The sequence below is a fragment of the Psammomys obesus genome, unplaced genomic scaffold (assembly GCF_907164565.1).
Source record: "Psammomys obesus unplaced genomic scaffold, mPsaObe1.curated_primary_1811, whole genome shotgun sequence".
NCBI lineage: Eukaryota > Metazoa > Chordata > Mammalia > Rodentia > Muridae > Psammomys > Psammomys obesus.
The window spans coordinates 26,967,898-26,995,202 of record NW_026596117.1 but is presented as its reverse complement, the minus strand read 5'-3'; the positions used below and the strand labels follow the sequence as shown (position 1 = coordinate 26,995,202).

Below are 27,305 nucleotides of genomic sequence, written 5' to 3'. Positions count from 1 at the left end.
AATTGAAGACTCCTGGTTGGTGGTACTTGAGGGCAGGAGGCATTCAGCTCTGCAGTAAAGTCAAGTCTGTCCTTGGTAGCCATGCAAGGAGGGGCTGGCTCCCTAACTTCAAAGGCCAGCAAAAGCTCTTCTCTCTCGGGTGGAAGGACCACAGCCAACTTACTCTTTAGCCAAAGAGACAGTGAGGAGTGACTCAGTCCACTGCCCCAGACTCCACACGATAAGCACAGAAATGTCAGAAAACAGACCTTTCCCGAATGCCTGAGAAGGCACAGGCCTCCACTGTAAGGCCCTGCAGCTCAGGCAGGAGGGTGCTTTGTTCCTAGTGACCTTCACCAAACCGCTGTGCCCGGCCTCAGCGCTCACGCGCATTCTGCCTAGAGCTGTTTCTGTAGAATGTGCAGGGCACTCTAGAGCTCAAAGCAAGGCACCATGTTCTTCCGTAGCCAGACTGGCTCAAAAGAAAACCAGGGTGTCTCCTGAGGAGCAAGGAGAAGTTTACACACACACACACACACACACACACACACACACACACACAGCGCAAACCTTTCTGCACACTCCATAAACACGATTCCACAGATTTCTCAGCCATGCACCATTTACCAACAGACCGTTCCACAGAAGGGGAATTGGCTGGATTATGCTTTGCACATTTATTTAAGGAGAAAGGAAGAGTCCAGTTGCTAACGCCCACAATATAAACCAATTATTTTCCAAAGAAACCAAATCACATCGTTGAACTGAAAATGTCACTTGGGCAGCACCCTGAATTCAAACACATCTAGTTATAAGTTGCCACAGAGGATACAGAGTACACACTGCCTTAAAAGACACTGGGAAAGGGACTTCTATGAGCAAACCTTTGACACAAACTGCTGTGTCCCTTGCGAGGGTTGCCCCAGGCCAGCTTAAATTTTCAGAACATTTTGGATCTGGCTATCTTTGCATGGATAGTTTAAAGCCACCCACAGCGGCAACACTGACAGCACAATGTTCTTATCCGCAGAGCCATCTCCCCAGCTTTTTCTTTAGGGCTCTCTTATTGTGTCTCTCAAGCACTAGGTTAGAAACAGGCTTGGTGCCTGAACAGTTTGACAAACACCAAGAAGAGCCCCAGGGGGTCCCACTACTTTTGATATATGGCTCTCTCTCTTTCACATAGCTTCAGTCTACACATTAAGTACTTATAGACAAAGGTCCAGGCTAGAAGCTCTTTTTCTGCTTGGGTCTCTCCTAAAGATCATCTCTAGTACAATCCAAAGGTTAGGAAATATATCTCCCATGAATCCCAAAGTAAATTAATTTGTCCTAAAAGCTAAAGACAACGATGTGCTAATATCGGCTGTTGGGAGACAGTTCTTATGGGTTCCTGCAGGTATGCACCTTCGTGAGGAGAGATGGCGTTCGCACTCTGTCTGTGTTCTTTTCAACGGTGATTGTAAAGGTCCAGAGGGCACAGATCTCTGAGAAATGGGATTCTTATCATCCACTTGAAAAGGCCAGATGTCTCTCACCTCCTGTAGCACAACCCAGAGCACAATAGGTGTCCATCTGTCCCTGCCCCCCTTACTCATATGTAACCTTCAGCAGAGGGGATGGACAACAGAACGTAGACCCCACTGCGTGCTGTGGAGTATTTACCAATGCTACCAGGAACCTCACATCTGCTGCTATCTGTGGAACTATGCCAGTTGTCTTTCTAGCCTGCAACCAGGGCAGGCTCTTGGACCTTTTAGGCTTCTTGGTGCCTGTTACCCATCAGGTTTAGAAACAAAACAAAACAAAACAATCTACATCATATTTACACTGATAGCTACCCCATGGTTTATCTGCCTATCAGGTATCTGTACTTGTCTACTGGCCCACTCATAAGCTTTAGAGATGTTCTGTGGCTCTGTGGGTGGTGGTTTACAAGACATTCCTTAGACACTCCAGTGTAAGTGACTCAGATGAGCACTTACACCTGCTGTCCTCTATATAACGCATCAGTGGACATGGACAGGACTGTGTCCGGCCCTGATGATCCCTGTTTACTCTAGAACAAGGTTTTCCAGTGTTAAGGAGTGTGTAACTCATCAAATCACAGTAAAGTTGGACCGGTGGTGTCCAGGAGGTCTGGAACAGGACCAATCCAGGTTCTGCATCTTTGAAAAGTTTTTGTTTGTTTGTTTGTTTTTAATTCCACATTTTTATTAAAGTTTTCTTTTTTTAATTCTTTACTAATTACACTTTATTCACTTTGTATCCCCCCTGTGGTTCCCTCCCTTATCCTGTCCCAATCCCTCCCTTCCTCCACCCTCTCTCTCCACGCATGCCCCTCCCCAAGTCCACTGATAGGGGAGGTCTTCTTTTCCTTCCTTCTGATCATAGTCAATTAGGTCTCATCAGGAGTGGCTGCATTGCCTTCTTCTGTGGCCTGGTAATGCTGCTTCTCCCTCAGGGGGAGGTAATTAAAGAGCAGGCCAATCATTTCATGTCAGAGACAGTCCCTGTTCCTATTACAATGGAACCCACTTAGACACTGAACTGCCATGGCCTACATCTGTGCAGGGGTCCTAGGTCATCTCCATGCATAGGGCTTGGTTGGAGTATCAGTCTCAGGAAAGACCTCTGTGCTCAGATTTTTTGGTTCTGTTGCTCTCCTTGTGGAGTTCCTGTCCTCTCCAGATCTTATTGTTTCCCACTTCTTTCCTAAGATTCCCTGCACTCTGCCCAAAGGTTGCCCATAAGTCTCAGCATCTGCATTGATAGTCTGTAGGGCAAAGCCTTTCAGAGGTCCTCTGTGTCAGGCTCCTGACTTGTTCCCTCTTTTCTCCTTCTTCTGATGTCCATCCTCTTTGCCTTTGTGGATAGGGATTGAACATTTTAGCAAGAGTCCTCCCTTTTGATTAGTTTCTTTAGATGTACAGATTTTAGTAGGTTTATCCTATATTATATGTCTATATGAGTGAGTATATACAGTGTGCATCTTTCTGCTTCTGGGATAGTTCACTCAGAATGATCTTTTCTAGATCCTAACATTTACCTGCAAATTTCATGATTTCCTTGTTTTTCATTGCTGAGTAATATTCCATTTTGTAGCTATACCACAATTTGTGCATCCATTCCTCCACTAAGGAGCATCTGGGCTGTTTTCAGCTTCTGGTTATTACAAATAAGGCTGCTACCAACAGCCTTATTTGGTTGAGCAAATGTCCTTATTGTGTACTTGAGACTCTTTTGGGTATATGCCTAGCAGTGGTATAGCTGGATCTTGAGGAAGTGCTATTCCTAGTTGTCTGAGAAAGTGCCAGATTGCTTTCCAGAGTGGTTGTACAAGTTTACATTCCCACCAACAGTGGAGGAGGGTTCCCCCTTCTCCACAACCTCTCCAGCATGTGTTGTCTCTTCACAACCTCTCCAGCATGTGTTGTCTCTTAAGTTTTTAATCTTAGCCATTCTGATGAGTGTAAGGTGAAATCTTCAGGTCCTTTTGATTTGCATTTCCCTGATGGCTAATGAGGTTGAGCATTTCTTTAAGTGTTTCTCTGCCATTCCATATTCCTCTATTGAGAATTCTTTGTTTAGCTCTGTACTCCATTTTTTAATTGGATTACTTGACTTGTTGCTGTTTAACTTCTTGAGTTCTTTATATATACTGGATATTAGTCCTCTGTCAGATATAGGGTTGGTGAAGATCCTTTCCCAATCTGCAGGCAGTCGTTTTGTTTTGATGACGGTGTCCTTTGCTTTACAGAAGCTTTTTAGTTTCATGAGGTCCCATATATTGATTGTTGCTCTTAGAGCCTGTGCTGCTGGTGTTCTGTTCAGGAAGTTGTCCACGTGCCAATGAGTTCAAGGTTCTTCCCCATTTTTTCTTCTAAGTGGTTTAGTGTGTCTGGTTTTATATTGAAGTCTTTGATCCACTTGGACTTTAGTTTTGTGCAGGGTGATAAGTATGGATCTACTTGAATTTTTCTACATGGAGACATCCAGTTAGACCAGCACCATTTGTTGAAGATGCTGTCTTTTTTCCATTGAATGGCTTTGGCATCTTTGTCAAAAATCAGGTTTCCATAAGTGTGTGGGTTTATGTCTTCTATTCGATTCCATTGATCCACCAGTTTGTTTCTATGCCAGTACCATGCAGTTTTTAGTATTGTTGCTCTATAGTACAGCGTGAGATTAGGGATGGAGATACCTCCTGAAGATCTTTTACTGTAGAGAGTTGTTTTAGCAATTCTGGGTTTCTTGTTGTTCCATATGAAGGTGAGAATTTTTCTTTCAAGGTCTGCAAAGAATTGTGTTGGGAATTTGATGGCAATTGCATTGACCCTGTAGATTGATCTTGGTAAAATGGCCATTTTTACTATATTAATCCTGCCAAGCCATGAGCATGGGAGATCTTTCCATCTTCAGATATCTTCTTCTAATTCTTTTTTCAGAGACTGGAAATTTTTTTTCATACAAGTTTTTGACTTGCTTGGTTAGGTTCACACCAAGGTACTTTATGTCTTTTGTGGCTATTGTGAAGGGTGTTGTTTCCCTAATTTCTTTCTCGGCTCTTTTGTCTTTTGTATACAGGAGGGCTTCTGATTTTTTTTGAGTTAATTTTGTATTCAGCCACTTTGCTGAAGGTGTTAATCAGCTGTAGGAGTTCCCAGGTAGAATTTTTGGGGTCACTCAGGTATACTATCACATCGTTTGACAAGTTTTTAAGTGGTATCAATTGACACTGGTCCAAGACTCTCACTTAGAAAGCATGGTTCTAACAACTAAATATAAATGCTAGGTATTATTAATACTACTATATTTACATAAACTCAAAAATTAAAAACAGAAAATATGTACAACACTCTGGGAATTCCAATAAATCAGAAAATATCTCTCTTGATCAAAAAGAAACACTAAAATTTCTCTAAGCATGTGGTTATTATATAATTAGGCAGATGCTCGTGAATTTATGACAGGGTCATGTCCCGTTACAGCGGCCCATTGTAAGCTGAAAACAGTGTGGAGGCAGAGTGCACACCCTACGTGGTCTACCGAGCCCTGACACGGGGCCTCCGGCATGCTGACAAGGAGCTGTTCCCTCTTGGCTGCGATTCACTAGGGCCCTCTCTCTGCCACTGCCCACTTTTGAGACAGAGGACTGTACTGCACACTCAGAGCCACATAAAAGACTTAAATTTAAAATCCTAACTGGGAGTTCTACTAAATATATGCCACTTACATCACCACTAGGCTAAAAGTCACAAGGTGAACCAGCAAACCATCCACATAAAGTGTGTGTGTGTGTGTGTGTTGTGTGTGGTCACTTTCCTTTCCCTGTGGTTCATACAGCCCAGAATGCAAACAGACGGAGAGGGTAGACAAGTTATACCTAGAGGTTATGAGCTTCAGAGAGGAGCAGACGGAGCACTCGTGGGTGAGCCCCGGTGTAGAAGAACACATTGTTAATAGGGACTGATTGCAGAAAAACAAATTCTTCTAGTGGGGACACAGTGGGCAGGGAGTCAGCAGCAGCAGAGGCCTCCCATGCCACTCTCGGCCCTCACCTCTGGCTGCCACAGTTTGCCCACCTACAGCAGCCTGCTACAAGGTCATCTTCAGGACAGTCACCAGTGCAGAGAAATCAATCTCTCCGTCTTCCATCTTTCATTTGGGGAACATTTGTGTGCCAGTCTGAAAGTCACAGGAGAGAGAATGCCCCAGAACGAATGTGGAAAATGCCCTCTAGGGTTTTGTGGGGCATGGGCAGCGTCCCGGCTGGTCTCTCTTCCCTTATGCTTCTCCCATTCTCATTGACTTTTTTGTGGTGTTTTCTGTTTTTGTTTGTCCATTGTTTGTTTTTGAGAGAAGCGTTTACTGTGTAGCCCCGGTCGGCCTGTAACTTGCTATGCAAACCAGGCTGGGCTCAAACATACACGCAGACATCTGCCTGCCTCTGCCTCCAAGTCCCTGGGGCTACAGGTGTGTGCTAGCTTCTTACTGACTGGCTTCCTTCTCTATTCATTCTCCAGCAAAAAGACAACAGGGAGACAAAGCAGCTTCAGTTCCCTACAGGACACTCCCTCACCTCACGGGTGGCTGCTTTTTTTTTTAAAAAAGATTTCTCTGTTCAGGCTCAAAGGCTTCATTCTCAAACCTTTAACAGCCACCGCAGTTTTTACCTTTTCAATCAGATCTAGCCACATTCTCTCTCAGATGGTCTCTGGCTTCCAGTTTTCAAACCTCAGCCGGAACCTTCTTTTCTCACTTATGAATTCTATTGTCTCAAATGTTTGATCGATTGTCTCCACTGAATCACTAATTTGTCAGGTTTGGGGTTTTTTTGTTTTTGTTTTCACAAGCTACTTGAATGGCTTTGAAACAACTTAAGGAGGAGGGAGGGAAGGAAATTACACTCACCACTACAAAAACCACATTCTTCTTTTCTGACTCACAGTTTGTCCAATTCAGAGGACACTTATTTAGGGGTTAGCCCTGTGCTTTGCATAAAGCTTCACTCTGGGGACCGAGATAAAGAGCCGCTGACCTCAGCAGCTTTAAGCTCCCTGTAGGATTCATAGGCAAATGTCTTCTTTGAGCCTGCTAGGCTAAGCATTTTTTTTCTGGATGATTACCCACAGCGGTGCAAATCCTCTATAAGGGATCTCTCTCTCTCTGGGGTGGGGAGGATCAGAAAGGATTCCTAGAGAAAGTCACACCGAAGCATGGCTCTGAGAACATGTTGAGAAAGGACATAGGCACTGCCCAGTGTCCAGAGAGACACAGCAGCTTGCAGTCCACACCCTGCTACACAGAAACCAGAGGGCTATGAATTTCTGAGTGTTTGGTACCTATGAATCATTCAAATGAGACCGACAAAGAGGCTAATAGAAGTCCAGTTAGATGTTAGTCTCTAAAGATCTGTCCGTGGAGCACACTGGTCGTTCTTGTGGGGACCCAAATCAGTGTTAAAAAGACACTGCGATCCGTGTACAGAAAGACAATTTCTAGATAGTGCTCTGGTGGGCTATAGGCACAGGAAAGAGCTTGACTGCCTCAGGAGAACAGACGAGAAAGGATCTCCCACTGTCTGCCCGAAAAGCTCACTGATCAGCACTCCCACCTGCTGAATTCTTCTCAACAATTTTGTTTCTACAAAATCCCCCAATTCTGTCAAAAATTAGGCAAAGACCTCTTTGTATCCCATTTAATATTATTGACTCCAAGCACTTGGATGCAATTTCAGTCACTCTCCGTTAGAGAAATTAAGTTTCTTATTTTATCTTTTAAAGGAGAGACACGTACGCCCCTCTAATTTTAGTGAGTCATGAACTTTGATGTTGGAGCGCCTTTTTGATTGTTTTAAAAATAGACAATTTTAAACCCCAAGAAGTCTGAAAGAGATGAAACATTAAAGCTGACAAGATAAAGCCTTCAACTGTGGTTCTGCCAGTGGCTACTCGAGTAAGCTAACAGGCACTGAGCTCCATCCAATTTATCCTTAAAACACAAAATAATTATGAAAAGCAGAAGAATTCAGTCAGGCCTCTGGCACAAGGAAGCACTGGATAACGGTAGTCTAGACATCACATTTTTAAATTAACATGTCTGTGGGTGTGGGGCCACACATGCAGGGTGCACATGGCGGCCAGAGAACAAGCCTGAGTGTCAAGGCCTTCGACCTTCACCCGGTTGAGAACAGTGTTCTCTCTTCATCGCTGTGTGTGTCAGGCTTCCTAGCCTGGGAACACCCGGGGGTTTCTGTCTCTGCCTTTCATCTCCCCACAGGGGAGCAGGGGCTGCAGAGTCCTACACAATTCTCCCATGGCTCCTCGAGATCTGAGTCAGGCTTGGGTAGGAAACAGCACTTCGGTTGGTTAATTTTTGAGATCCTCTATTTAAACACACACAGCCCAAAATTACCAAACGGGAAATAAAAAGGTTTAGAGCAGTTGATAGAAAGGGTGCAGCATCTTTTATAGAGCTCCACCATGGTCTTGGGTCATCCATTCTTCTGCAGTAGACCCAGAAGACTATTGAGATGTCATTTGCTAAAGAGGGGCTCCCAGGACAATAGGACACTGGAAAAGGAGGAAGTCAAGCAAGGCTGAATTTGAAAGGGAAGCCTCAATCTTAGCCAGTTTCTGTAGGATGCTCTGGGGATTAAATTATCCCACATACTGTGCTGAAGATATACAAACCATACAAGAGTTTGATCACCCTCAAGTAGAGTGACACACACTTCTGCTCCTATTGCTAAAGATGAGTGAAGGAAGGGAGGCGAGGTAGCCAAAGACCACCACCACTACCTCTGTGGGGGGGGGAGGGCCATTGGGGAGAGTCTTTCAAAGAAAGAGGACAGTGCTGGCCCTTGAGAGAAAGTGTGCACAGGAGGTAGGGTGAGCACACAAGACCAGTGAAAGGAGTTTGAGGGTGTCCAGGCAATCAACTGACAACTGCAGCATGAATCAGAAAAATGTCACAAAAGGTAACCGTGAGGATGCTCGCATTGGGTCCTCGGAGCTTGTTTATTGCTTAGACGGCATATATTTAACTGAAAACCATTTCATTTCTCTCTTTGGTGGTTTGTAAAAGCATACGTTTGAAGTCGATATTTCCTAGGAACATAAAATTGACTTTTGAAAGCTTGCCTTTGGGCGTCAAAAAAAATGAGGTCTTCAACCTATTGTGGCTGTGGCTCAGGGCAAAGGAGAGTAGCACTTTCCCCTGCAGGCTCTACTCAGATTGGAGAGACTAAGCAAGAGCTCGGCCAGCTCCTCCATACTAAAGGAAGCTGGCAGCAGTGAGTCCATGATGCCATTACATATGCGTATTTATATAGCCAGCCATGCTGTTCAGAGATTCTGGGCTCTCACAGTTGTAATGCCTACACATCTGGATAACACAGATCTGCAAACGGGGACATAGAGTCTGTTTTACTCAAATAAACTCTTATGATGAAATATATGTCATTAAATATGGGTATTTAAGTGTATACGCACATATGTATATTACAGATCTGCACTATCGTCTGCAGAGGGGAAATGTCGGTTTTTCGGCATGGCATCACTCAGAAACGTGCATGGAGACAGTGAACTGAGTAGTAGACTTGGTCACGAGGTCAGCCAAAGACTAACCTGATACTCCCCATAAACAGCAAAAGAGATATGAAATAAAAGGGTGATTTCTAAGTGATATTTACATGAATTTATTAGGATCGTGAATAGTTCCATATTCGTATGGAAATATCCATTTCCATATGCAGCTCTTAAACTTCCTCAACAAGGGGTAATTACGTCAACATGTTTGGAAGATAAGAAATGGACGGAAGAGGATACAAGGTTCTCTGGTTGACCAAGCTCTAAGTGGGCCCCCTTCAGCCCTTCCAATGAGGGCCTACTTTTAGACTACTATGTGAATTTCATGTTCATTGTCCATGTTGATAAATAATCCTGCTAAGCTGTTTTTTCCCAAACCCCCTATTTTTCATATCTTATCACCCCCATATCTAGAGAGGTTCCTTTGCCTCCCTATTCACCCAGGTGATTTCTGCTCACCTCGACCTGTCTAAGCAAGAATCCAGATAGGCTGGTGTACCAGGACTCCCCCTAGCTTGGCACTCCCCTTAATAAACTGACTCCTATCATGTTCCTGCCAATACTGTTTGAAATTTTGTACAGTTATATACTGGGATCTTTTTTCTCTGTTGCAAAAGTCCTGAATAAAATATATGTTGTTTTAATTACTACACAGCTCTTGTTTTCTTCGACATTTAAAACATTATGTAATTAGGTACATCCAAATTAACCTAATGCTGAATTTTTGAGGGGCCCAGACAAGAGAACGCTGATGGTTAGGGAGCACCCCAAATTTCTATACATTATTAATGTATGGCTCTTAAGCACCCCAGTGTCACCACTAGCTTTGTTACAGGAGCATGATCCATGCTTCCCACAATGCCCTGTGCCTCCCTCTCCCAGAGGATGGCTTGGAAGGCTTTAGTTGACATTATTACGTAAATGAATGGTGAATACCATGGTGGCCTACCACAGGGTCGGGGGTTATTCCATTTCAGAATCTCTGAGAGCACTTTGGGAGCTTGGGTGGTGAGTGAAATTACCATGGGAGTGGAGGAAGAGATGGGTTTTAGCTGAAAAATGACTGAATCTCCTCCTCAAGCAAATTCTCAAGAATCACTAATGCTACAAAAACACTTATAATTAGCTAATTTAATCCAGCAGCACAAATTTTTACTCAGACTTGGTTAATTCTATTCTTCATATACTTGAATTCTGAAAGTTTGGACCATCATTATAACTCTTTGCTGCTTTCCCACAAACTGTTTATAATTGAAAACTTTTGGGATGGATAAGAATTTCTTATGTTGGATAAGATATTAGGTAGAGGACAGAGAAATCAAACCAAACTGATGCTGCTTATTTTCAAGCACCTCAAAAGAGATATCTAAAAATATCATGGTTTTGCTTCCTATATTTTTATTTTTATTCTGTATAAATCTATGTAAGATCTATTTCAAATGTGGTGAGGTTGCTGACATTTTGCTGGTACTATCTGAGTTACTATTTTTCCTTTCTTTTAATTTTTAATCCATAGGCATATTAGGTGTAGGTTAAAGAACAGACTAAATATATATTTCTAGACAGTTTATAAAGAGAAAAATATACATGATAGAAATGAAGACTGGGAAAGCATCAACTTTCTGGGTTCATGAAGAAAGGTTACATTACTGTTCCCCATGCCCTTGAGCCAGAGTAGGGTAGAAGGCAATACAAGAACTAGAGAGAAGATGATAGAGGATGTCCAAGAGAGCCAATCAAATGTCTTCTCACACTAGGAGAAAATAATAAAAGTATAAGAGCTAAGATAGAAATAGATGCTAAAGGAAATGAGGCCAAGGTCGAGATGTCTCCTGACCCCAGCACCAACAGAGGTTCTAGGAAGATGAGCTTAGACTAAGCCAGCAAAATGTCTGTCAGGAGAACAAGGAGACAAATGAAGGGGCGTTTTCTTCTTTGGAAGTGATGGCCTCAAAACCTGGCAGCCTGACAACTTTAATTTTCCCCCTGTTGTTTATCCAAAAGGAACATCAGTGAAGTCCCTGGCTTCTGTCCGATGTTTAGCCATCACAACGAGAAAACAAATTTCTATTTTGTCTTGGCATGGTCTGAAAAGACATCATTTGAAACAGTGATGTTTTTTTTTTTTCCCAACTAGGGGTTCAAAAGGAGAATTCAATGAAAATTATATCAGCCATAACCTCCACAGTACAATGAATGGTCCAAGTCTCAGGGTAAACAGAGCTGTATGGAAGGCATCAGACTAAGGATGAGGGCTGTAAGGTCAAGTCAAGACATCTGAGTAACTCAGATAGTAACTCAGGGCCTGGGTCTTCTTCTTCTCTGTTGTCAACTACATGACTATGTGGTGTATGCAAGTCCTAGCTTGTTACGTGTGTGTGATGCAGAGGGAATACAGATGACTAAAACCTTCCAAACCATCCTTACTAAGAACTGTATGGGAAATGGGAAAAATCTGGACCATACTCCTGAAGCTGAAGCTGAAGTTGACACTGGGTATAATTTTACCCATAGTGTTACACCATGAACTCCTCTCTTCTCTGCCCTCCTGAGATGCATTCTCCTCTACTTGTCATTCGTTATTAGAAATACACTTGCTAGATTAAGGTACCGGTGGTGACCACATGTGAGTTCTTTCCACATGCCTTCACAGTGTTTGACTTACCCGGATGCCTTGTGACATTACCTTTCTCCAAGAGAAAATGCCTCATAAAGGTTGAATCAGTGTGAAGGGGCCTCAGAAAGATAGAAATAGATTTACGTCGTGACCCAGCAATGCCACTCTCAGGAATATATACTCAAAGGACTCTTATTTCCTACTGAGAGATACCGGCTCATCTGTGTTCATGGCTGTTCTATTCACAACAGCCAGAGAATGGAAATAGCCTAGATATCTAACAGCTAATGAATGGATAATGAAAATGCAGTACATTTTACACAATGGAATCTTACTCAGCTGTTAAAAAAATAAAATTATGAAATTCGCAGATAAATGGATGGGTCTGGAAGCAATCATTCTGAGTGAATTAACCCAGATCCAGAAAGGCGAACATTGCCTGTTTCCTCTCAGTTTTGAATGGTGGCTTTGAGTCTTTAGCTATGTTTCATTTGTAACGCCCACAGAGGTCAGGAAAATAATGAGGGGCTATGGAAGAGAGCACTTCTAAGGGATGGGAATAAAGAAACAGAAAAGGTTGAATGAGGAGGGAAATGGGACAAGGATTAAGACAGGAGGGAACATGGAGGAGGTAATGAACAAACTCATCATGGAAACCTACCTATTTCTGTAGAAGCCTTCTAAAATACATTCGTAAATAAAAGGTTAAAAGGAGATACCCTGTAAGAAGGCAACAGTGCCCTTACTAGACACCATAGGCTAATAAATATGAAGCTCATTGCCAGGCATACATTTCCTTTTTGGAGATGTTGGCCAGTATGTCCCATAAATCTCAAACATTATGGTCTATCGCCAGGGCCATTGGTTTCCCTCTAGTACTTGGTGCTAAGACCTTATTATTGATGACACATTTTTGAGTCATAAAACATGGACAAATCAGGCTGGCACTGACCTGAAATCTTCATCCCTGTTAGCTTGCCCTCACAGTGTAAGAGATACATGCCACCAGAGGAGAAAAGTAATCATCACTCTTACCCAGTGCTGAGAACCCTGAGATCTTCAATAATGAAGGAAAGGCATGTCCTCTGATACCATAGTGGAATGAATATTATGGGAGAAAGCATCCAGTTTCTGTTTGAACGTAAGGCCCCTCCACAAGATGAAAACTCATGCCTGGGACACCTTACCAGGACCAAGAACCAGTGATTAGATAGGTCATAGGACTAAAAAAAGAACCGAGTACTATTATTCTCCTAACTAGAAACATGCAAATCCATTTTCAAAACCTCCTCACCCACACTCAAAAGGCTACATGTACCTCATACAAAAACCACTCATAGCTCTGTAATAACTATAAAGTGTAAAGGATTTACTTCAGACAACATGACAAAACCAGGCTGGGAGTAAGGAAACAGGCCACCTACTGAGCTGGTCCCCAATGACCATAGTGTTCCAAGAAGGGATAGTTAAGGTAGAATATCCTATTTTGCTCTCAGGCTGAGACGACAAAGAAGCCACTATCAAGACACCTGTTGCCCACAGATCAATAGTGATCCAAGTCATTGGTCAAGTCAACTAAATAGAAGTGACTTGTGCTGTGATTTAGACTCAATATATCCCCATGATGACCTCAGGTTAGAAGCTATAGATGCTATTGTTATTTCAAATGAGAATAAGAAAGAGACTGGGGCTCCACCATAGAGGAAAACAAAAACAAAATAATATCAATGGAAGGGCCTGTCTGGCAGACTTTTTGAAAGAGTGTATGATTATACTAAAGGATTTTGTGATAGAAGAGTATTAGTTCATAAAAGATGGGTCCCTTAGATGATTTCTTTAAGTCCTCCATTGCTATTTTTAGACTTGCCACACTTAAAAAAAATAGAGAATCCAGATAGCAGGTTCAGTTGGGTGTTTGACTCTATTCAGGTTTTGGCAGGATTTCAAGAGTTGACAAATCTCAATAGTCTGCTTCACTCTCCACATTATTCCCCCATCTGGTCCCACCTTGAACTCACAGGGCCTGAGATGATTCTGTTTTCAGTTCAGGATCTTAATAACTTAAGAGTGTAAATGAAATTCTTCTCCTCCTTCCTTCTTTCCCTTCTTTCCTTCTCCCTCTTTTTCCCTCTCCCTCTCTTTTCTCTCTCTCACTGTCTCTCCTTCCCTCAGGACAGAAATGCTAGCAGATGATATCAAAGGAAGCCAATGTGTTTCTGCTTTCACCGATACCTTGACCAGAGCAGAGGTTTTCTTCTGTCTTGCTCTTGTCCAAGGCTTGGTTTTCCTCACAGAAAACGCAGCATCTTGGCCTATGGTTATCATATGGGTGGTAATCTGTTACATAAGAAATTTAATTTCTCCAGAATACCTCTTTTCCTTTTTAGCAGGCTGTAAATACATCAAATTTCAAGTCACTTTTTATGTAAAAGAATTCATTCTAGCAATTGTGCTTTCCCTCCACACAAAGGGAATCTCATTAACTTCCGAGAGTTCAGTGTTTGTAGATGTAAGCTAATGGATGCTGTGGACTCCCACACTCAAATCCTTGCCCTACAATAAATACTCCTCCCAGAAGATGCTGTTAAAGGTGGTGCACCAAGCCAAACAATACAACAGGTTCCTTGTGAAAACCAGAACAATTCAAGCAAATGAGTTGTTGAAAGGGCAACAAAATTAGGAATTGAAATAACTGGTACACACCATCTTTAAAAAGTGAAGGGCTCAAAATAAGCATATGTTCCAGCAAATACTGTACAGTGACACCCTGGCATGACAGTCTTTTCGATAAACCCTACCAACAAGCTTTGACATAGTCAGATACACTGTGGATGCATATAGAATGTTTCTGCAATTCAGACTCAGTATTTATTCAGAGCGTAATCTCCCCTTTTATTTTTTTCACCAGAACATAAAATGTAAAACATAATTGCCTCTTAGGAATAAGCTTAAAGAACGAGGCTCTAAAACTAAGAATTGATTTTGTTTTTATGATCATCCACATGATGGGTTCTCTCCTTTATTTCATCAAAGTAGAAATAAAATTTAGAGACAAAACCATTGCCTAAAGCAATAGCTGCAAGTGGGAAATGCAGGCGTGAAGCCAAGGCTATCTGAGTGTTGTCTCCAATATATGGTTCCTATTCACCTCATAAGTTCAAGACTTATGAGGTGAGAACTTACAGATTCCAAGGAGGCACATTATTCAAGCAGGCTCGCTTCCCAAGTGCTACGGGACACTTGTGCTGACTCAATAAAACTTGTTCCCACAGCCATTCAGCATTCTTGCCCAAAATACAGATAAAATTGAAGCATGTGTTAGAATTTAAGCCAACTCACTATCTTTCTTCCTCACAACTTCTCAAGAGCCTGTCCACCAAAATTAATTCAGGAACAGGGGAAAGCGGGGAGATCAGGAAGCATGGAGAAGCACTGCAGAACAGCAGGATGAATACATAATAAAAGATAAAAGTGGCTAAGAAGAAGAAAGCCAGAGGACGTCCAGATTTTTTAAGTCCCCTTCCAAGGGTGGCCTGGCCTGGCATATGACTGGGTTAAAAAAAAAAAAAGGCAATGAGAATTGTACTAGATTTTAAGCACAGCAAATTACTTCTAAAGAAATCATCTACAGGAATGATGGCAGTACTGCAGGGAGGTCCTAACTAGCATCACATGAACCTCTATGTTACAACTTAACAGAACCTTTCCCTGGAGCCCAAACAGGCTCCTGGAATGGCTCAGGCAAGGCGGGCAATGATGTTCGACCTGATGGTTTTTTTGTTTTTGTTTTTGTTTTTTTCTGGCAACATAGATGCGCCTGAAGGATGCTACGTTGACTACAAGAAGGCAGTCGTGGATGGATAGACAAACACCGCATGTTCTCTCCTGCCAGGAAGTCGGCTTATTGGTTGGGAAGTATGGGTACCAGAGGTCAGGGAGAGGGGAGGGAGGGAAGACGGAGAGCAGACAGTGGAGAGTGCAGAGTGTCTCTCCTAAGGAGAAACGGGCCCCTACTGTTTTGTGGCATGGTAGGGTAAGTGGCTGACCACAGTCACTGTAGATCCAAAATAGGGAGCATAGAGAAGTAAGTGCCTGAAGGGATGGATGGGCTGGCTACATGGGTCTTATCACAGTGTATTGTACTCGTGGATTTTTATTATTATTTCTAATTCTTTGGGAACTTCATAAAATACGCTTTGAACAAGTTGACACCCAACTCCTCCCCTTACTCTTTCAAGATCTGCCTCCCATGCTTCTCCCTGTCTGCTTCCTCTTTCTTTCATAAGTTTAATAACCCGTCAGCTCCACTTTGCATTGTCTCTTGGTGTCGGGCAGCTACTGGAGCATGGTGAGTTCAACAGGAGATGTATCCTTAGAGAAAACTGACTCCTCCCCCACAAGCCCTCAATGCTCCATTGACCAATCCATTTAGCATGCCCATCGGTCACTATTCTATTATGGAGTAGGAAGGGGTTCAGGAGCCCCCTCACCTCTAAAAGGCTATGAACAGTTGTATTCATGTATTTAAATGTAGCACCATACGCCATACATATTTATAACCACATTAAAATAAAAATTTAGAGGTAATTTCTCTTACATGGCTAATGGAAGAAAGACTGATTGTTCTGCTTCCTATGTGAGCTACTGTACCAATATCGTCAAGTTCTATAAGCCATTACAATGTGATGCACAGAGTTCTTTGCCCTCAGACAGAGACAGATGCTGTAGGTATCAAAATAAGAAGGAACTAGAGACCCGGCCCAGTGAACAAGAGTGCTGGCTGCTCTGCGGAGGACCCAGGTAGGTCCCCAGCACCTACATGGCAGTTCACAACTGTCTGTAATCATTGTCGTGGGGCTCAAGGCTCTCTTCTGACTCCACAGGCTCTGCACACATGCAGGATAGATAAATGCATGAATAGGCAAACTCTCATGCACAAAAATAAAAATTCATTTTTCCTCTTAAGGATGAAGAGATTTGGAAAGTAAGTCAGCTTGTGAGTCTGGGATGAACTCAGTCCTACAAACATCAGGACGGAGGGCAAACATTTCTCCAGAAATATGTTTTAACTGTCGGTCAACTCTTTGAACTGGCTGTGTTTTCCTGAAATTACCAAGGATTGGTGAGTATTGACAAATTATCTTCTCCATTAAAACATTCCTGGGGTATAACATGAGCTCAGTTTGAGGCTGTGAGGGAAATAGCCAGGAGTGACCAGGTTCCTCCAACCCCTTTTGTGAGGCTACCAATCCCTCTCCAGGGAAGAAGAGCCAACAAAGCTCCTTGCTCATCCCACAGATGAGTTTGTCACCAAGCTCTTCAAAATGTCGTTTTGTTTTGTCAGTGACTTTCTTTTTCTATAAAGTTAAAATAATATTCTGAAAATGTCACAGTAAAATTTCCCAAAATGTCTCTATTCTGTGTATCTCTGAATAAGATGAGAGTATTTCACACAGAATGAAAAGAGAAAGAAGAAATTGCAAGAAGCCCAAGCAGCTAAGTTTAACGCATGCAAAGCAAATGAAGTGAAGAGCAAATGAAGTGAAATGTGTTCATGGCTTGGAGTAGGAAGGCCTTCTGAAGATGGGCAGCTTAGATGGAAAAGATTTGTCTCTACCTAAAGGCCAACATTTTTGTTTACCAAAAATAGTATTGGAAAGTTAAAAGGTGCTGATGTGGTGTCCTAAACCTGAAATCCCAGCACTTAGGAGACTAAGGCAGGGCTTGCTGCAAGTTAGAGACCAGCCTGGATGGCAGCGTAAGACTCTGTATCAGACAAACTGACAAAAATGTAAAAACCGAAGACTGGGAAAGCATGAAAAATAAGCATAACCCATAAAAATTAATACATTAAAGTACTATACACATATATCAATAATAAATTATTATTTCTTCTTATTCTCCATATGATAAAGATTCTTAACATTATTGTTAATCAGCCAGTGGCTGTACAGTGGCACACGCCTATAAGCCCAGCACTCTAGGAGGCAGGGGCAGGGGTATCTCTGTGAGTCCGAGGCCAACCTGGTCTACAGAGTAAGTCTAGGACAACCAAGGCTACACAGAGAAACCCTGTCTTGAAAAAAAATGATTATTAATCAAAATATCAGCTTGATCTAAGTTAATAAACATATGGAAGACCAGTAATTTTCACTATGGCTAAGAATAATAAAAGTGTGTATTAAGAATGACCCTACAAGTAAAGGGCTTATTTAGGCATCTGCTCACATTTGAACTGTGTACTTTTTCTTCTCGACCATCCATTTCCATCTATCTCTATGTTTATATATAAGATAATTTTCTGAAATTCTGATTAAAATTTGAACATCCAAACATGTCATGTAAGTCACAGCTCATTAGCAATAATAAGAATATACAGCAACTGTTAAAAGCTGGGAATGCCTGTGTTTAGCAGACTAAACTCAGTTTGTCTTCACAACAGCTCTGTGAAGTGGGTCCATTGCCTGCTACAGCCTGGATCTGGAACGTTCCCTGAGGGCTTTTGTGTAAGTGGATTTGTGAAACGCATTGGGAGGTAGTGAGAACCTTGAAGGGGAGCCTATAGCGGAATCCAGGTTGCTCAGGGCTTGCCCTCAAAGGGGCCAACTGGATCCCAGCACCTTCCTCCCTTTTTTTCTTCATCCTTTCTGGTCAGAAGGGATGGAATTCTGCCACCCCTATGCCGCCATTATGATGAACCACCACAGGCCAAAAGCACCAGGCCCAACTGATTGTAAGTGAAAACTTCCAACACTGTAAACCAGAATGGACCTCATCTTGGGTATTCATTGGAATAATAGGAAGCTACCTTAGCAGTTAGTCACCAGGGCGTGATGCTACTTGAGAAGGGATAGTAGGTGTGGCCTTATTGGAGGACTTGTGTCTTTTGGGGATGGGCTCTGAGGTTTGAAAAGCCCAAGCCAGGCCCTGTCTGTCTCTGTCTCTCTGTCTCTCTCTTTCTGCCTGTGGATAGGATGTAACTCTCAGCTACTCCTCTAGTACCTGTCTTCCCGTTGCTCCCACCAAGATGATATCAGACTAACCCTCTGAAATTGTAAGGGTTTCCTTGGTCATGGGTTTCTTCACAGCAGAGAACACTGACTAGACAGCTGCACACACATGAACCCCTCTACAGAAGTGAAGCGAGAGGAGGACGCTCCCGCTCAGACTTGAGTAGCCTAATGGCAGGATGCTGTGAAGTACTACTCAGTAAGACGCAGTGACTGTCCAAGCGCTGGTAGAAAGGGCCACAGGGTAAATCATGACCTCAGAAAATACACAGAACAGCCATTGGTATTTTGACTTCCCTGTGGAATTAAAAAAGAAGCTACCTTCTGATTATCCACATAAAATCGACGCTAAAAATCTGGTCATTTACATAATGTATGCATCCTGTGAGAAAAAGACAGTTATAACTGGGAGGGGAAACAGCGGTGTGAGGGGAAAAGTGATGGGGAATTTCTATTTCTGACTTACATATTCCTAAGCCACACAAAAGCTTGGAAAACAATCTTTTGTTAGTGTTCTAATTTTTCTACACTGTAAAAAAAAAAAACTGGAAGATGCATATAGAAAAAGTTTGTCTTTTGGGGTGTTACTGTGACCCTGTTTCTGGCTTTGCTCAGATGTTTTCCTCTTTTAAAAGTTGATACAAATGAATGTTGAGCTCAAGCTCTTGAACCTCTTGGCCTGTTCTGAGCTCATAGAAGAGGCAGAAACGGTCAGTGGCATTAGCATTAGCCATACGAAATGAGTAGAATTTTCAGTGTTGAGAGACATTCTAGCTCATTTGCAGGGCGTGATTTGAGTGTAGAGTACAGAAATGTGGACCCGTGTCCCAGGCAGTGTCACTTTACATCTGTCTGGGAGGCTCTAAGGTCAGGAACGGACGCATGCAGCCTAGGGGCATACGGATGAACTCTTTGGACCACTGAGGCCACAAGAGAAAAGCTGCCCTTTTTCACATTCCTTCTTCTGCAATCTCTCAGGACCGCTGAGCTTTTTCAACCTGGAGTCCAAAGGATGCGTCGGCACTGAGGGACAATCACCACACGTGTGTTTCCATCACGGAGAGTACACTGATAACCCAGCTGGTTCCTCGTCCATGTGGCGAATGCCAGGCCTGCTGGATCCTTGTGATTTTTTCCCCACTGCCTCTGGCAGGGCCCCGAGCATAGAAGAACCTCTGAAAAGCTGTTAACCCATAGACCACACATTCCTCTACTCCCTTCATGGACACTCCTCCATCCTGGAGCAGAGAGGATGAGAGCCGCGGGAGAGCCAGATAAGACGTGATCAGAGCATAGAGCACACACGGACTGCACATTCGTCATCCTGCTCTTGTTCCTTAGCAACAAGCAGCTTTGAAAAGTCACCGAGAGTTGTCTCACTGAAAACCAATCAAAGTAAACTGGAGGCAGCCTTAGAAGACAATGAATCAAATCACGCTGACAGAAATGTCGTGTGCTCACAAATGTAGGTAGACTCACACATGTGTTTTGTGTGTTCATATTAAATATGTACAGGAAAAAAAAAACCCTGTGGCCATGGCCAAACGCTAATAGAGCAACTTTTGTTTTTGGAACTCTTTATGCTAATAATAACTAGACATCCAACAACAACAACAAAAAGTAACTGGACAGAAATAAACCAGAGAAAATGCAGAGAAAACAACCTCACAACTGGGCATGGTTACTGTCCCAAGCCTAATAGCCTATCAGACATTAGAAACAAGATGTTTGAACTACAGTAAGCAAGCAAGAGTGAAAAATAGATTCTAGCTTAGCAGCAAAATATGAGGCACCAGCTGACACCTCAGCTTCAAGGCCAAATGAAGCCTCGAGCTTCAAAGCTGTATTTTCTTCTCTCTCTCTCTCTTTCCCTATTTTTTTTTTTGAGACAAGGTTTCTCTTTGTAGCCTTGGCTGTCCCAGGCTAACTTTGTAGATCATGCTGGCCTCAAACTCAGAGCAATCTGCCTCTGCCTCCCAGAGTGCTGGGATTACAGGCATGTCCCACCATGTCCTGACTCTAAGCTACTTTTTCAAACAGGAGAGACCAAAAGTGGAAAAGCAAAGCGCATTTTTCAAGCTCGGAGATAACTGTCCAAAACAGAGTCTTGGAAAACCCTAGTATCCCAAGACAGGACCTGCCCAGATGACTTCAATTATCTCAAATAAGAGGCAATTAGAAACAGCGGTACTTTTCCCATATCAAAAACTAGAAAAACCCCAGTTGGTGCCTACCTGTGCTGGGCTGCACTCTCAGCAACTTGCTTCCACTGATTGACAGAGCAGAGAACCAATGAAACTCAGTCCTTTGGCTTCATCTCCCAGGACAACACTACATCTCACTAGCTGGATTTCGTGATCCCCACTAGCTCCCTGGTTTCAGGGTACAGCTCATCGCCCATGGAAGCAACAGCATTAATAATATTTGGGTTCTCCTAAGGCTTGTCCTGCATTCCGCTACATTCAGCTACCGTGCGGCAATCAGAGGTTTCTGGCTTGTATCATCCCAGGCTCTTCAGATCAACAGTATTAAGCTGTTAGTTCATAATTTGAAAGCTTGTGCCACACTTGAAATAGTTGACATGCAAGATAAACCGTCTCCGCTCTGAGTTCATATATTAGAACAGTAGCCAGGGTGCTGGGTGAAAACTGGTGAAGAGTGTCTACGAGAAAGGACTGAGTGGGCGATGGCTAGGTCACTGAGCAGCTGCCTTGGAAGCAGCTGCCCTCGGCTTTGCAGAGTGAGCTAGTTCATTTGAAAGGAAGATGTGATAAAAGGGCAGGATTGTTCCACCCTGTCCCTCTGGCTTCTTGACCAACCTGTGTGACTTGGTGTCTCTCCACTGTGTATGACCTTCCGCTGTGTATGACAAAGGGCAGCGGGGCACCGAACCTCAGGAGAGGTAGCAGTGTACTGTTTGGGCTTCCAGAGAGCTGAACAGACCTTGATTTTAAATACAGGCCCAAGCTTCGGGTGTTCGGTTGTTTCTTAATAGCCATGGAAAACAAACACAGTTGTGATGGGCACAGAGCCCTCAATGGCTGAAGGTAGGTTGGCAGCCATCCCGTCTTGACCTGTCCCTAGGAACAGGGAGTATACTGGAGTTCAAACCTCACCGAAGATGCTTGGAAGGGTTTGAATTTCATTCAAGGGAGCCCTCAGCACCACCTTGCCCCTCTCTGAGCCCACAGCTCTCGAAGAGACTACGCAGCTTCCTCTCCTGCTCCTCTGCTGCCTTATTTCAGGAGTGTAACATCTGCACAGCCTTCCTGTCTCTGGCCATATGTTCTGGGCACACTCCTCACTCTAATGGCACAGAAAGTGCATTAACTCACATTAATCTTTAAACACCCTTTTGGTTCGGTTTTGTTTGTGCTTGATACATGATCCCCACCTTAATTTCTAGATTCCCAAAGATGGTCAGGTCAGCATCTGACTTGTTAACAATAAGCTCAAATCGGGGCCAATCTGTGCGTACCACACCACAGATGATAGACACGCTGCTGGACACAGAAATAAAACTGTTCGTGCTGCCCCAAGCAAGAACGCGAGTCTTTAAGACAGCGTGGTGAGTGTACTTTTTTATTTATGTTTAGGACTAAGAGAGAAGTAACACACCTATAGTAGTCACTGCCTGGAAGAGGTCATTGGCTGCCACGGTCAAGGCCAACCAAGTTGTTCCTCCCCGTTCCTTCAGGGTACCGGTGGGTTGTGCTCAGAAAATGCAGGTGTTCAGCGCTAGTCGGCCGAGATCCATTTAAAATACCGCTTACTCTCAGCTCTGGAGGTTCAGTATGAAACACAACCTTCTTGGAAACAAACTTCTAACTTTTTCCCCTTCCATTGTGGCTCTACTGAGGAAAATAGGATGCCAGGTACTGCCTCTGTCAGTGTGTCATTCCTGGACAGCATCAAGACTTCCTAGATTATGCTCCCAGGGCTCCCAACACATTTAATGAGCTCCCAGAAGGGCCTGAGCTATCCTTTCTCGGAAGAACCAACAGAGGAGAACCCTCAAGTCAAACCCTTCAGGAAAGGAAACTCAGCCTCAAGAGCCTGCCGGTTCTCTGTGCAAGCCGTGCTTGGGGACACGCACTCAAAGGAAACAGAGCACCTGGTGAGGGGGAGAAGCGGAAATGCCACGGTGGGTCCCCAGCTTGTGGCGAGTGGTCAGCTGGTCGGGCCTGGTGGCTTGGGGAGAGATGGCTGAGTTTGGTTTGCACAGTGGCATACTAGCGGAGAGGTGTGGCATTAGTGACCCCCAAGGCTTAGGGAACAGTGGCACGAGCAGCCCCTGAATACTCCTGGTCAGCACAGACCCGACTGCATGAGAACTCTAGCCCTGCAATTCTTGTTTCTGGCAGCCGGTCGGAGAAGCAGCCTTTACTCCAGACACTCAGTAACACTCCTTCCTCCAAGTCTTAAGGGAGCAAAGGAGCTTTTCTCCTACGGAAGCGTCAAAGGTGCAAGGGCTCAGAGGTGGTCACAGCAAGACTGGAAGGGTCCCATTGTGTCATGTTTTATGTCTGAATTGATGACAACTGAGAATCCCCATCACTGTCACCAAAATATCGAGAGGAGGAAACAACAGAAAAGACCATACATCAGCCCATGGTACTGCTGCGTAAGCATCCCTTTCAGGTAGGATCAGAGTCATTCCCACAGACCACACAGGGACAGACACCCAAAGGCCCAATCCTCCATGCAGGACACAGCAAGCCTTCTTTACAGCTTTCTCTTCTAGGCACTTACAGTATCGAGCTACCAGAGACCACAGAAAACACAATAATCTCATAACAGCCAATACATTGGCTTACTTACACATCACAGCAAATGCTTCAAAGCCACAGGAACTCTGCACGCTTATATGAAAGCATGTGTTTGAGTGGCTTCTCACCCCTGCTTCCAAACACAACTTATTAGCTGCTAAACGGTATTGTCTGCTCAGGACAATATAATCCCTAGTTGTAAGCCCTGAGAATTTTGCCACTTAAATGAAAGCCCATCCACACACAAAGCCTCAGTGTATCATGCTGGCTCTTCTTATTTTGCTTCTGTTGGTGTTGCTTAATTTAAAAAAAAAATGAGAATACAGAAAAGCAACAGCAAAAGGAAGCAGGAGACAGCAGACTTGGCTCTCAGTGTACAGCCGAGCACACGTGACCCACGGCCATAGCATCTCCTGGCTCCTCTGCCTCCCCGGCCTGTGCCTACACCACTGGGCCAGTCCGTACGCCAGAAGCCAGTCCACGCTTCCTGGGATAACTGTGCTCACGGGAAAGTGGGCAGTGTTGAGTAATCGTGAGTTGGTTCTGTCTTGATTCGTAGTATCATATCCTTGTTGCTATTTTTCAGCCCTAAAAAAACCAGTCATCATAAATCCAGCCACTTCCTCCTTCAGTGATAATGAGCATTAGTCATGAGCCAGAAATGAGTCCACTTAAGAGGCAAAACAAGCACGGCTCTGCTTACCTTTCATGCCAAACTTGGAGTGCCTTGCCAACCTGAGCAGCAGCAGCATCACCAGGAGGCAGAATCCCACCACAGATGCAATCACCACCACAGCGTAGACCTGCGGAGAGAGAGCCGGGCTGTGACGGCCGTGCAAAACCATTCCTCAGCTTAGAAGACAGCAATGACCCGTGGCAGCGAGTACTTCCTGAAGGCTTGCCACTCACTCCTGAAACACTGTGGGCACTGTGGCTTTCTCCTCAACAGCCCTGCAACCAAAACAGGCACCGCCTGTGACGGCACCTAGGTTGCAAAGGAGGCATGCGAAACTAACCAACAGACCTCTCACTGATATCTTTAGTTTAGCGTCCGGACGTGTAGAAAGCAGGGTAGGAGGGAAGACGAGGGAAGACGGGCTGTGTTTTACAGTACGTCCCAGTACTGAACACGACTGGAGATACCCTTCCCCCCTCCAATCTGTACACTTTCCTGTATGGATGATGCAGGCTAGAAAGGAGCTCTTATGTTAAAAAAAAAAAAAAATGGAATTACAAATTGTGGGTTATGCAAGCAGAAAGAGTAGCTGTGTGAATTCTGTCACAACCCCAAGGAAAAGACAATGAAAACTTAGTGTTCCCTGCCACTGGCCCTCTGGGTACATTATGATCATCTTACTGCTTAAAGGACACTGCAACATTGTAGAAACAAAGATGCAACAATGTATCGCGCTGTGGTTTGCCTTTGGGCTTTGCTCCGCCCAAGCATCCTAGTTTGCTCTCAGCGGCGGTAATAAACGCCATGACTGAAAGCAATCCAGGAGGAAAGGGTTTATTTCATCTTACAATTTACAGTCCATCGTCACTGGCAGCCAAGGCCGGAGCCTCAGGCGGGAACTGGGAGGCAGAGACTGAAGCAGGCAGCTTGGAACAACCCTGCTTACTACCTTGTTCCCCAAGGTTTACTCATCTCGCTTTCCTGCACATCCCAGAACCACCACCCACCAAGGCAGCTCCACCCACAATTAATTGATATCAATCATCAACCAAGAAAATGCCCCACAGCCATGCCCCTGGGGCCTGCCTCATGGAAGCAAATCCTTCAGCTGAGGTTCTCTCTTTTCCAGTGATTCTAGCTTGCATCAAATTGACAAAAAGGGTTTGGGGAATTGGCCAATTTCTGTTATAATCTACGGACCAGAACTACCAGACTCTACCAGGCACATAGGCTCCGTTGCAAGAACCCAGTTCTGCCAGCAAAAGTGGAAAAGAGCCACAGGTGAAAACAAACGTGCAAGGCCGTGCTCTACTAAAGCTTTAGTCAGGAAAACGGATGCTGCCCTTTGAGGGTGCCTACCAAGTCCTGTCCCTATTGTCACTAAGAAACCCATGCGTCACTCACTCTAAGAATATCCCTTAAAGCTGTGCTACTTTTCCCCTCTGAGGGAGTGGTTGTCAGCCTGTGGGTTGTGACCCCTTTGGGGTCAACCAACCCTTTCACAGGTGTCCCCTAAAACCATCGGAAAACACAGATATTTATAGCACAGTTCATAACAGAAGCAAAACTACAGTTATGAAGTACCAAAGAAAATCATTTTATGGTTGGGGATCACCGCAACATGAGGAACTGTATTAAAGGGTCGAAGCGTGAGGGAAGTTGAGAACCGCTGCCCTGAGGCAATCAGCAAAACTCCCAACCAAACTGATCGGGGCTCCTGTTTCTCTGGAAAATTCACTTCCTGCCTTGCTTGTGGCTCCGTGGACTCACGACACTGGTTGATACCAGTGTTGATGAAGGGTGGCGAATGTCCAGCCGTTCTGAGATCTTAGTCTAAGGCCATGGCTCTCAGCAAGGCACGAAGCTGTCGCTGGACCACTCTGGGCAACTCTGGATTTTGACTGGGCGAGGTCCTACAAGCCCTCAGTCGAAAGAAGCCGGGAGTGATGCTAAGTACCCACCATGACTGGAAAGGGCCCGGAGTTATTCACCCCGAAGCCAACAGAGTCACGGCTGGGAAGCCCTGCTCCACCCTCCTCTGGAGCTTTCTTCCCGCCCGTGAGGAACATCAGCGTTCCCAGGAGCTGGAGAGACTCCCAGCAACACGTGTAAAAGTACCATGAAAGAAATCTATGTGTCTGACCACTGAGGTGAGGGGTGTTGGCTACCGGGGCCTGGTGTACCCAGACACCGCAGAGTATGGGTAGTTGAGACCTGGCTTCTCCCTGAGGGTGAAATTCAGATGTTCCTCTCTGCTTCTCATAACCTTCATGGTTAGCAGTTCTCTGCCTTGTGGGTTGTGCGTTCGTGCAGATAGCGAAACTAGAGCAGTGGCTAGTATGGGAACTAACACAATAATTAAGATGATGGTATTAAAATTAAATTACTATCAAAATGAAAACTCTAACCAAAGCCGTCTCCTTCAGACCTGTCCAGCCTGTCCACATCCTCCAGACTACCCATGCGGTGGTTAATTCGAAGCCTTCTCACTCACAGGAAACACTGTCCCGGCGTCACAGAACTTAGCTTCGGAGAACTGGAACGAGGAGCCCTGATTTATTTAACAGTGACTTCGAGGAGAAAACTGATACCCTTATCACTGTTAAGTGTTCTCTCAGCATTGTTAAGCTCTCGCCAGGCCTAACTTGTGAATCAAACGTCATTATGGGTGCGTGCAGGGAACCCCAACCAGTCTTCAAAACTACCTGACTTTTCAAGCGTCCCCTGGAGGTCTTACCACTCGCCCCTCTCAGTGAAAACAGTGGCTACTGGCCTGCTGAGAGGAGTCGCCCTGTAAAAGTTCTCTCTTCACGCAGGCCTGATGGGCCTGTGTTTGATCCCTGGATCCTTGGATCCACCGGGGAAAGTGGTCCTCCAACCTCAACACACACAGCCATCAGCACACCCAAACATACATACACTCATCATACAGCGGCTCGCACATGCCCTCGGGCAGGGGAGCAAATGCGTTACTCTGGCATAGCAACAAGCAAAGCCAGAGTGAGTGGGCTAGAGCGCCTGCCACTTGCCTGTCTGGCTACATTGTTTCAGTTTTTGTTCTTTGTTCCCTGTCTCTTCCCCTGATCCATCTAAACAGATGGAGGGAAACAAACTGGTGTGTGTGTGTGTGTGTGTGTGTGTGTGTGTGTGTGTGTGTGTGTG

The 27,305-nt window shown here is 44.3% G+C and overlaps 1 protein-coding gene across 4 annotated transcripts in view; it reads right to left on the bottom strand.

Annotated features, from left to right (window-relative positions):
- The window catches only part of Ntrk2 (neurotrophic receptor tyrosine kinase 2), a 297,297-nt gene that overhangs the window by 196,168 nt on the left and 73,824 nt on the right, over positions 1-27,305 (bottom strand). For all 4 annotated transcript variants that reach the window (XM_055629282.1, XM_055629285.1, XM_055629283.1 and 1 more), the window contains one exon: positions 24,171-24,270. In XM_055629282.1, the coding sequence (XP_055485257.1) occupies positions 24,171-24,270 (100 nt within the window). The remainder of the gene's footprint in view (positions 1-24,170; positions 24,271-27,305) is intronic.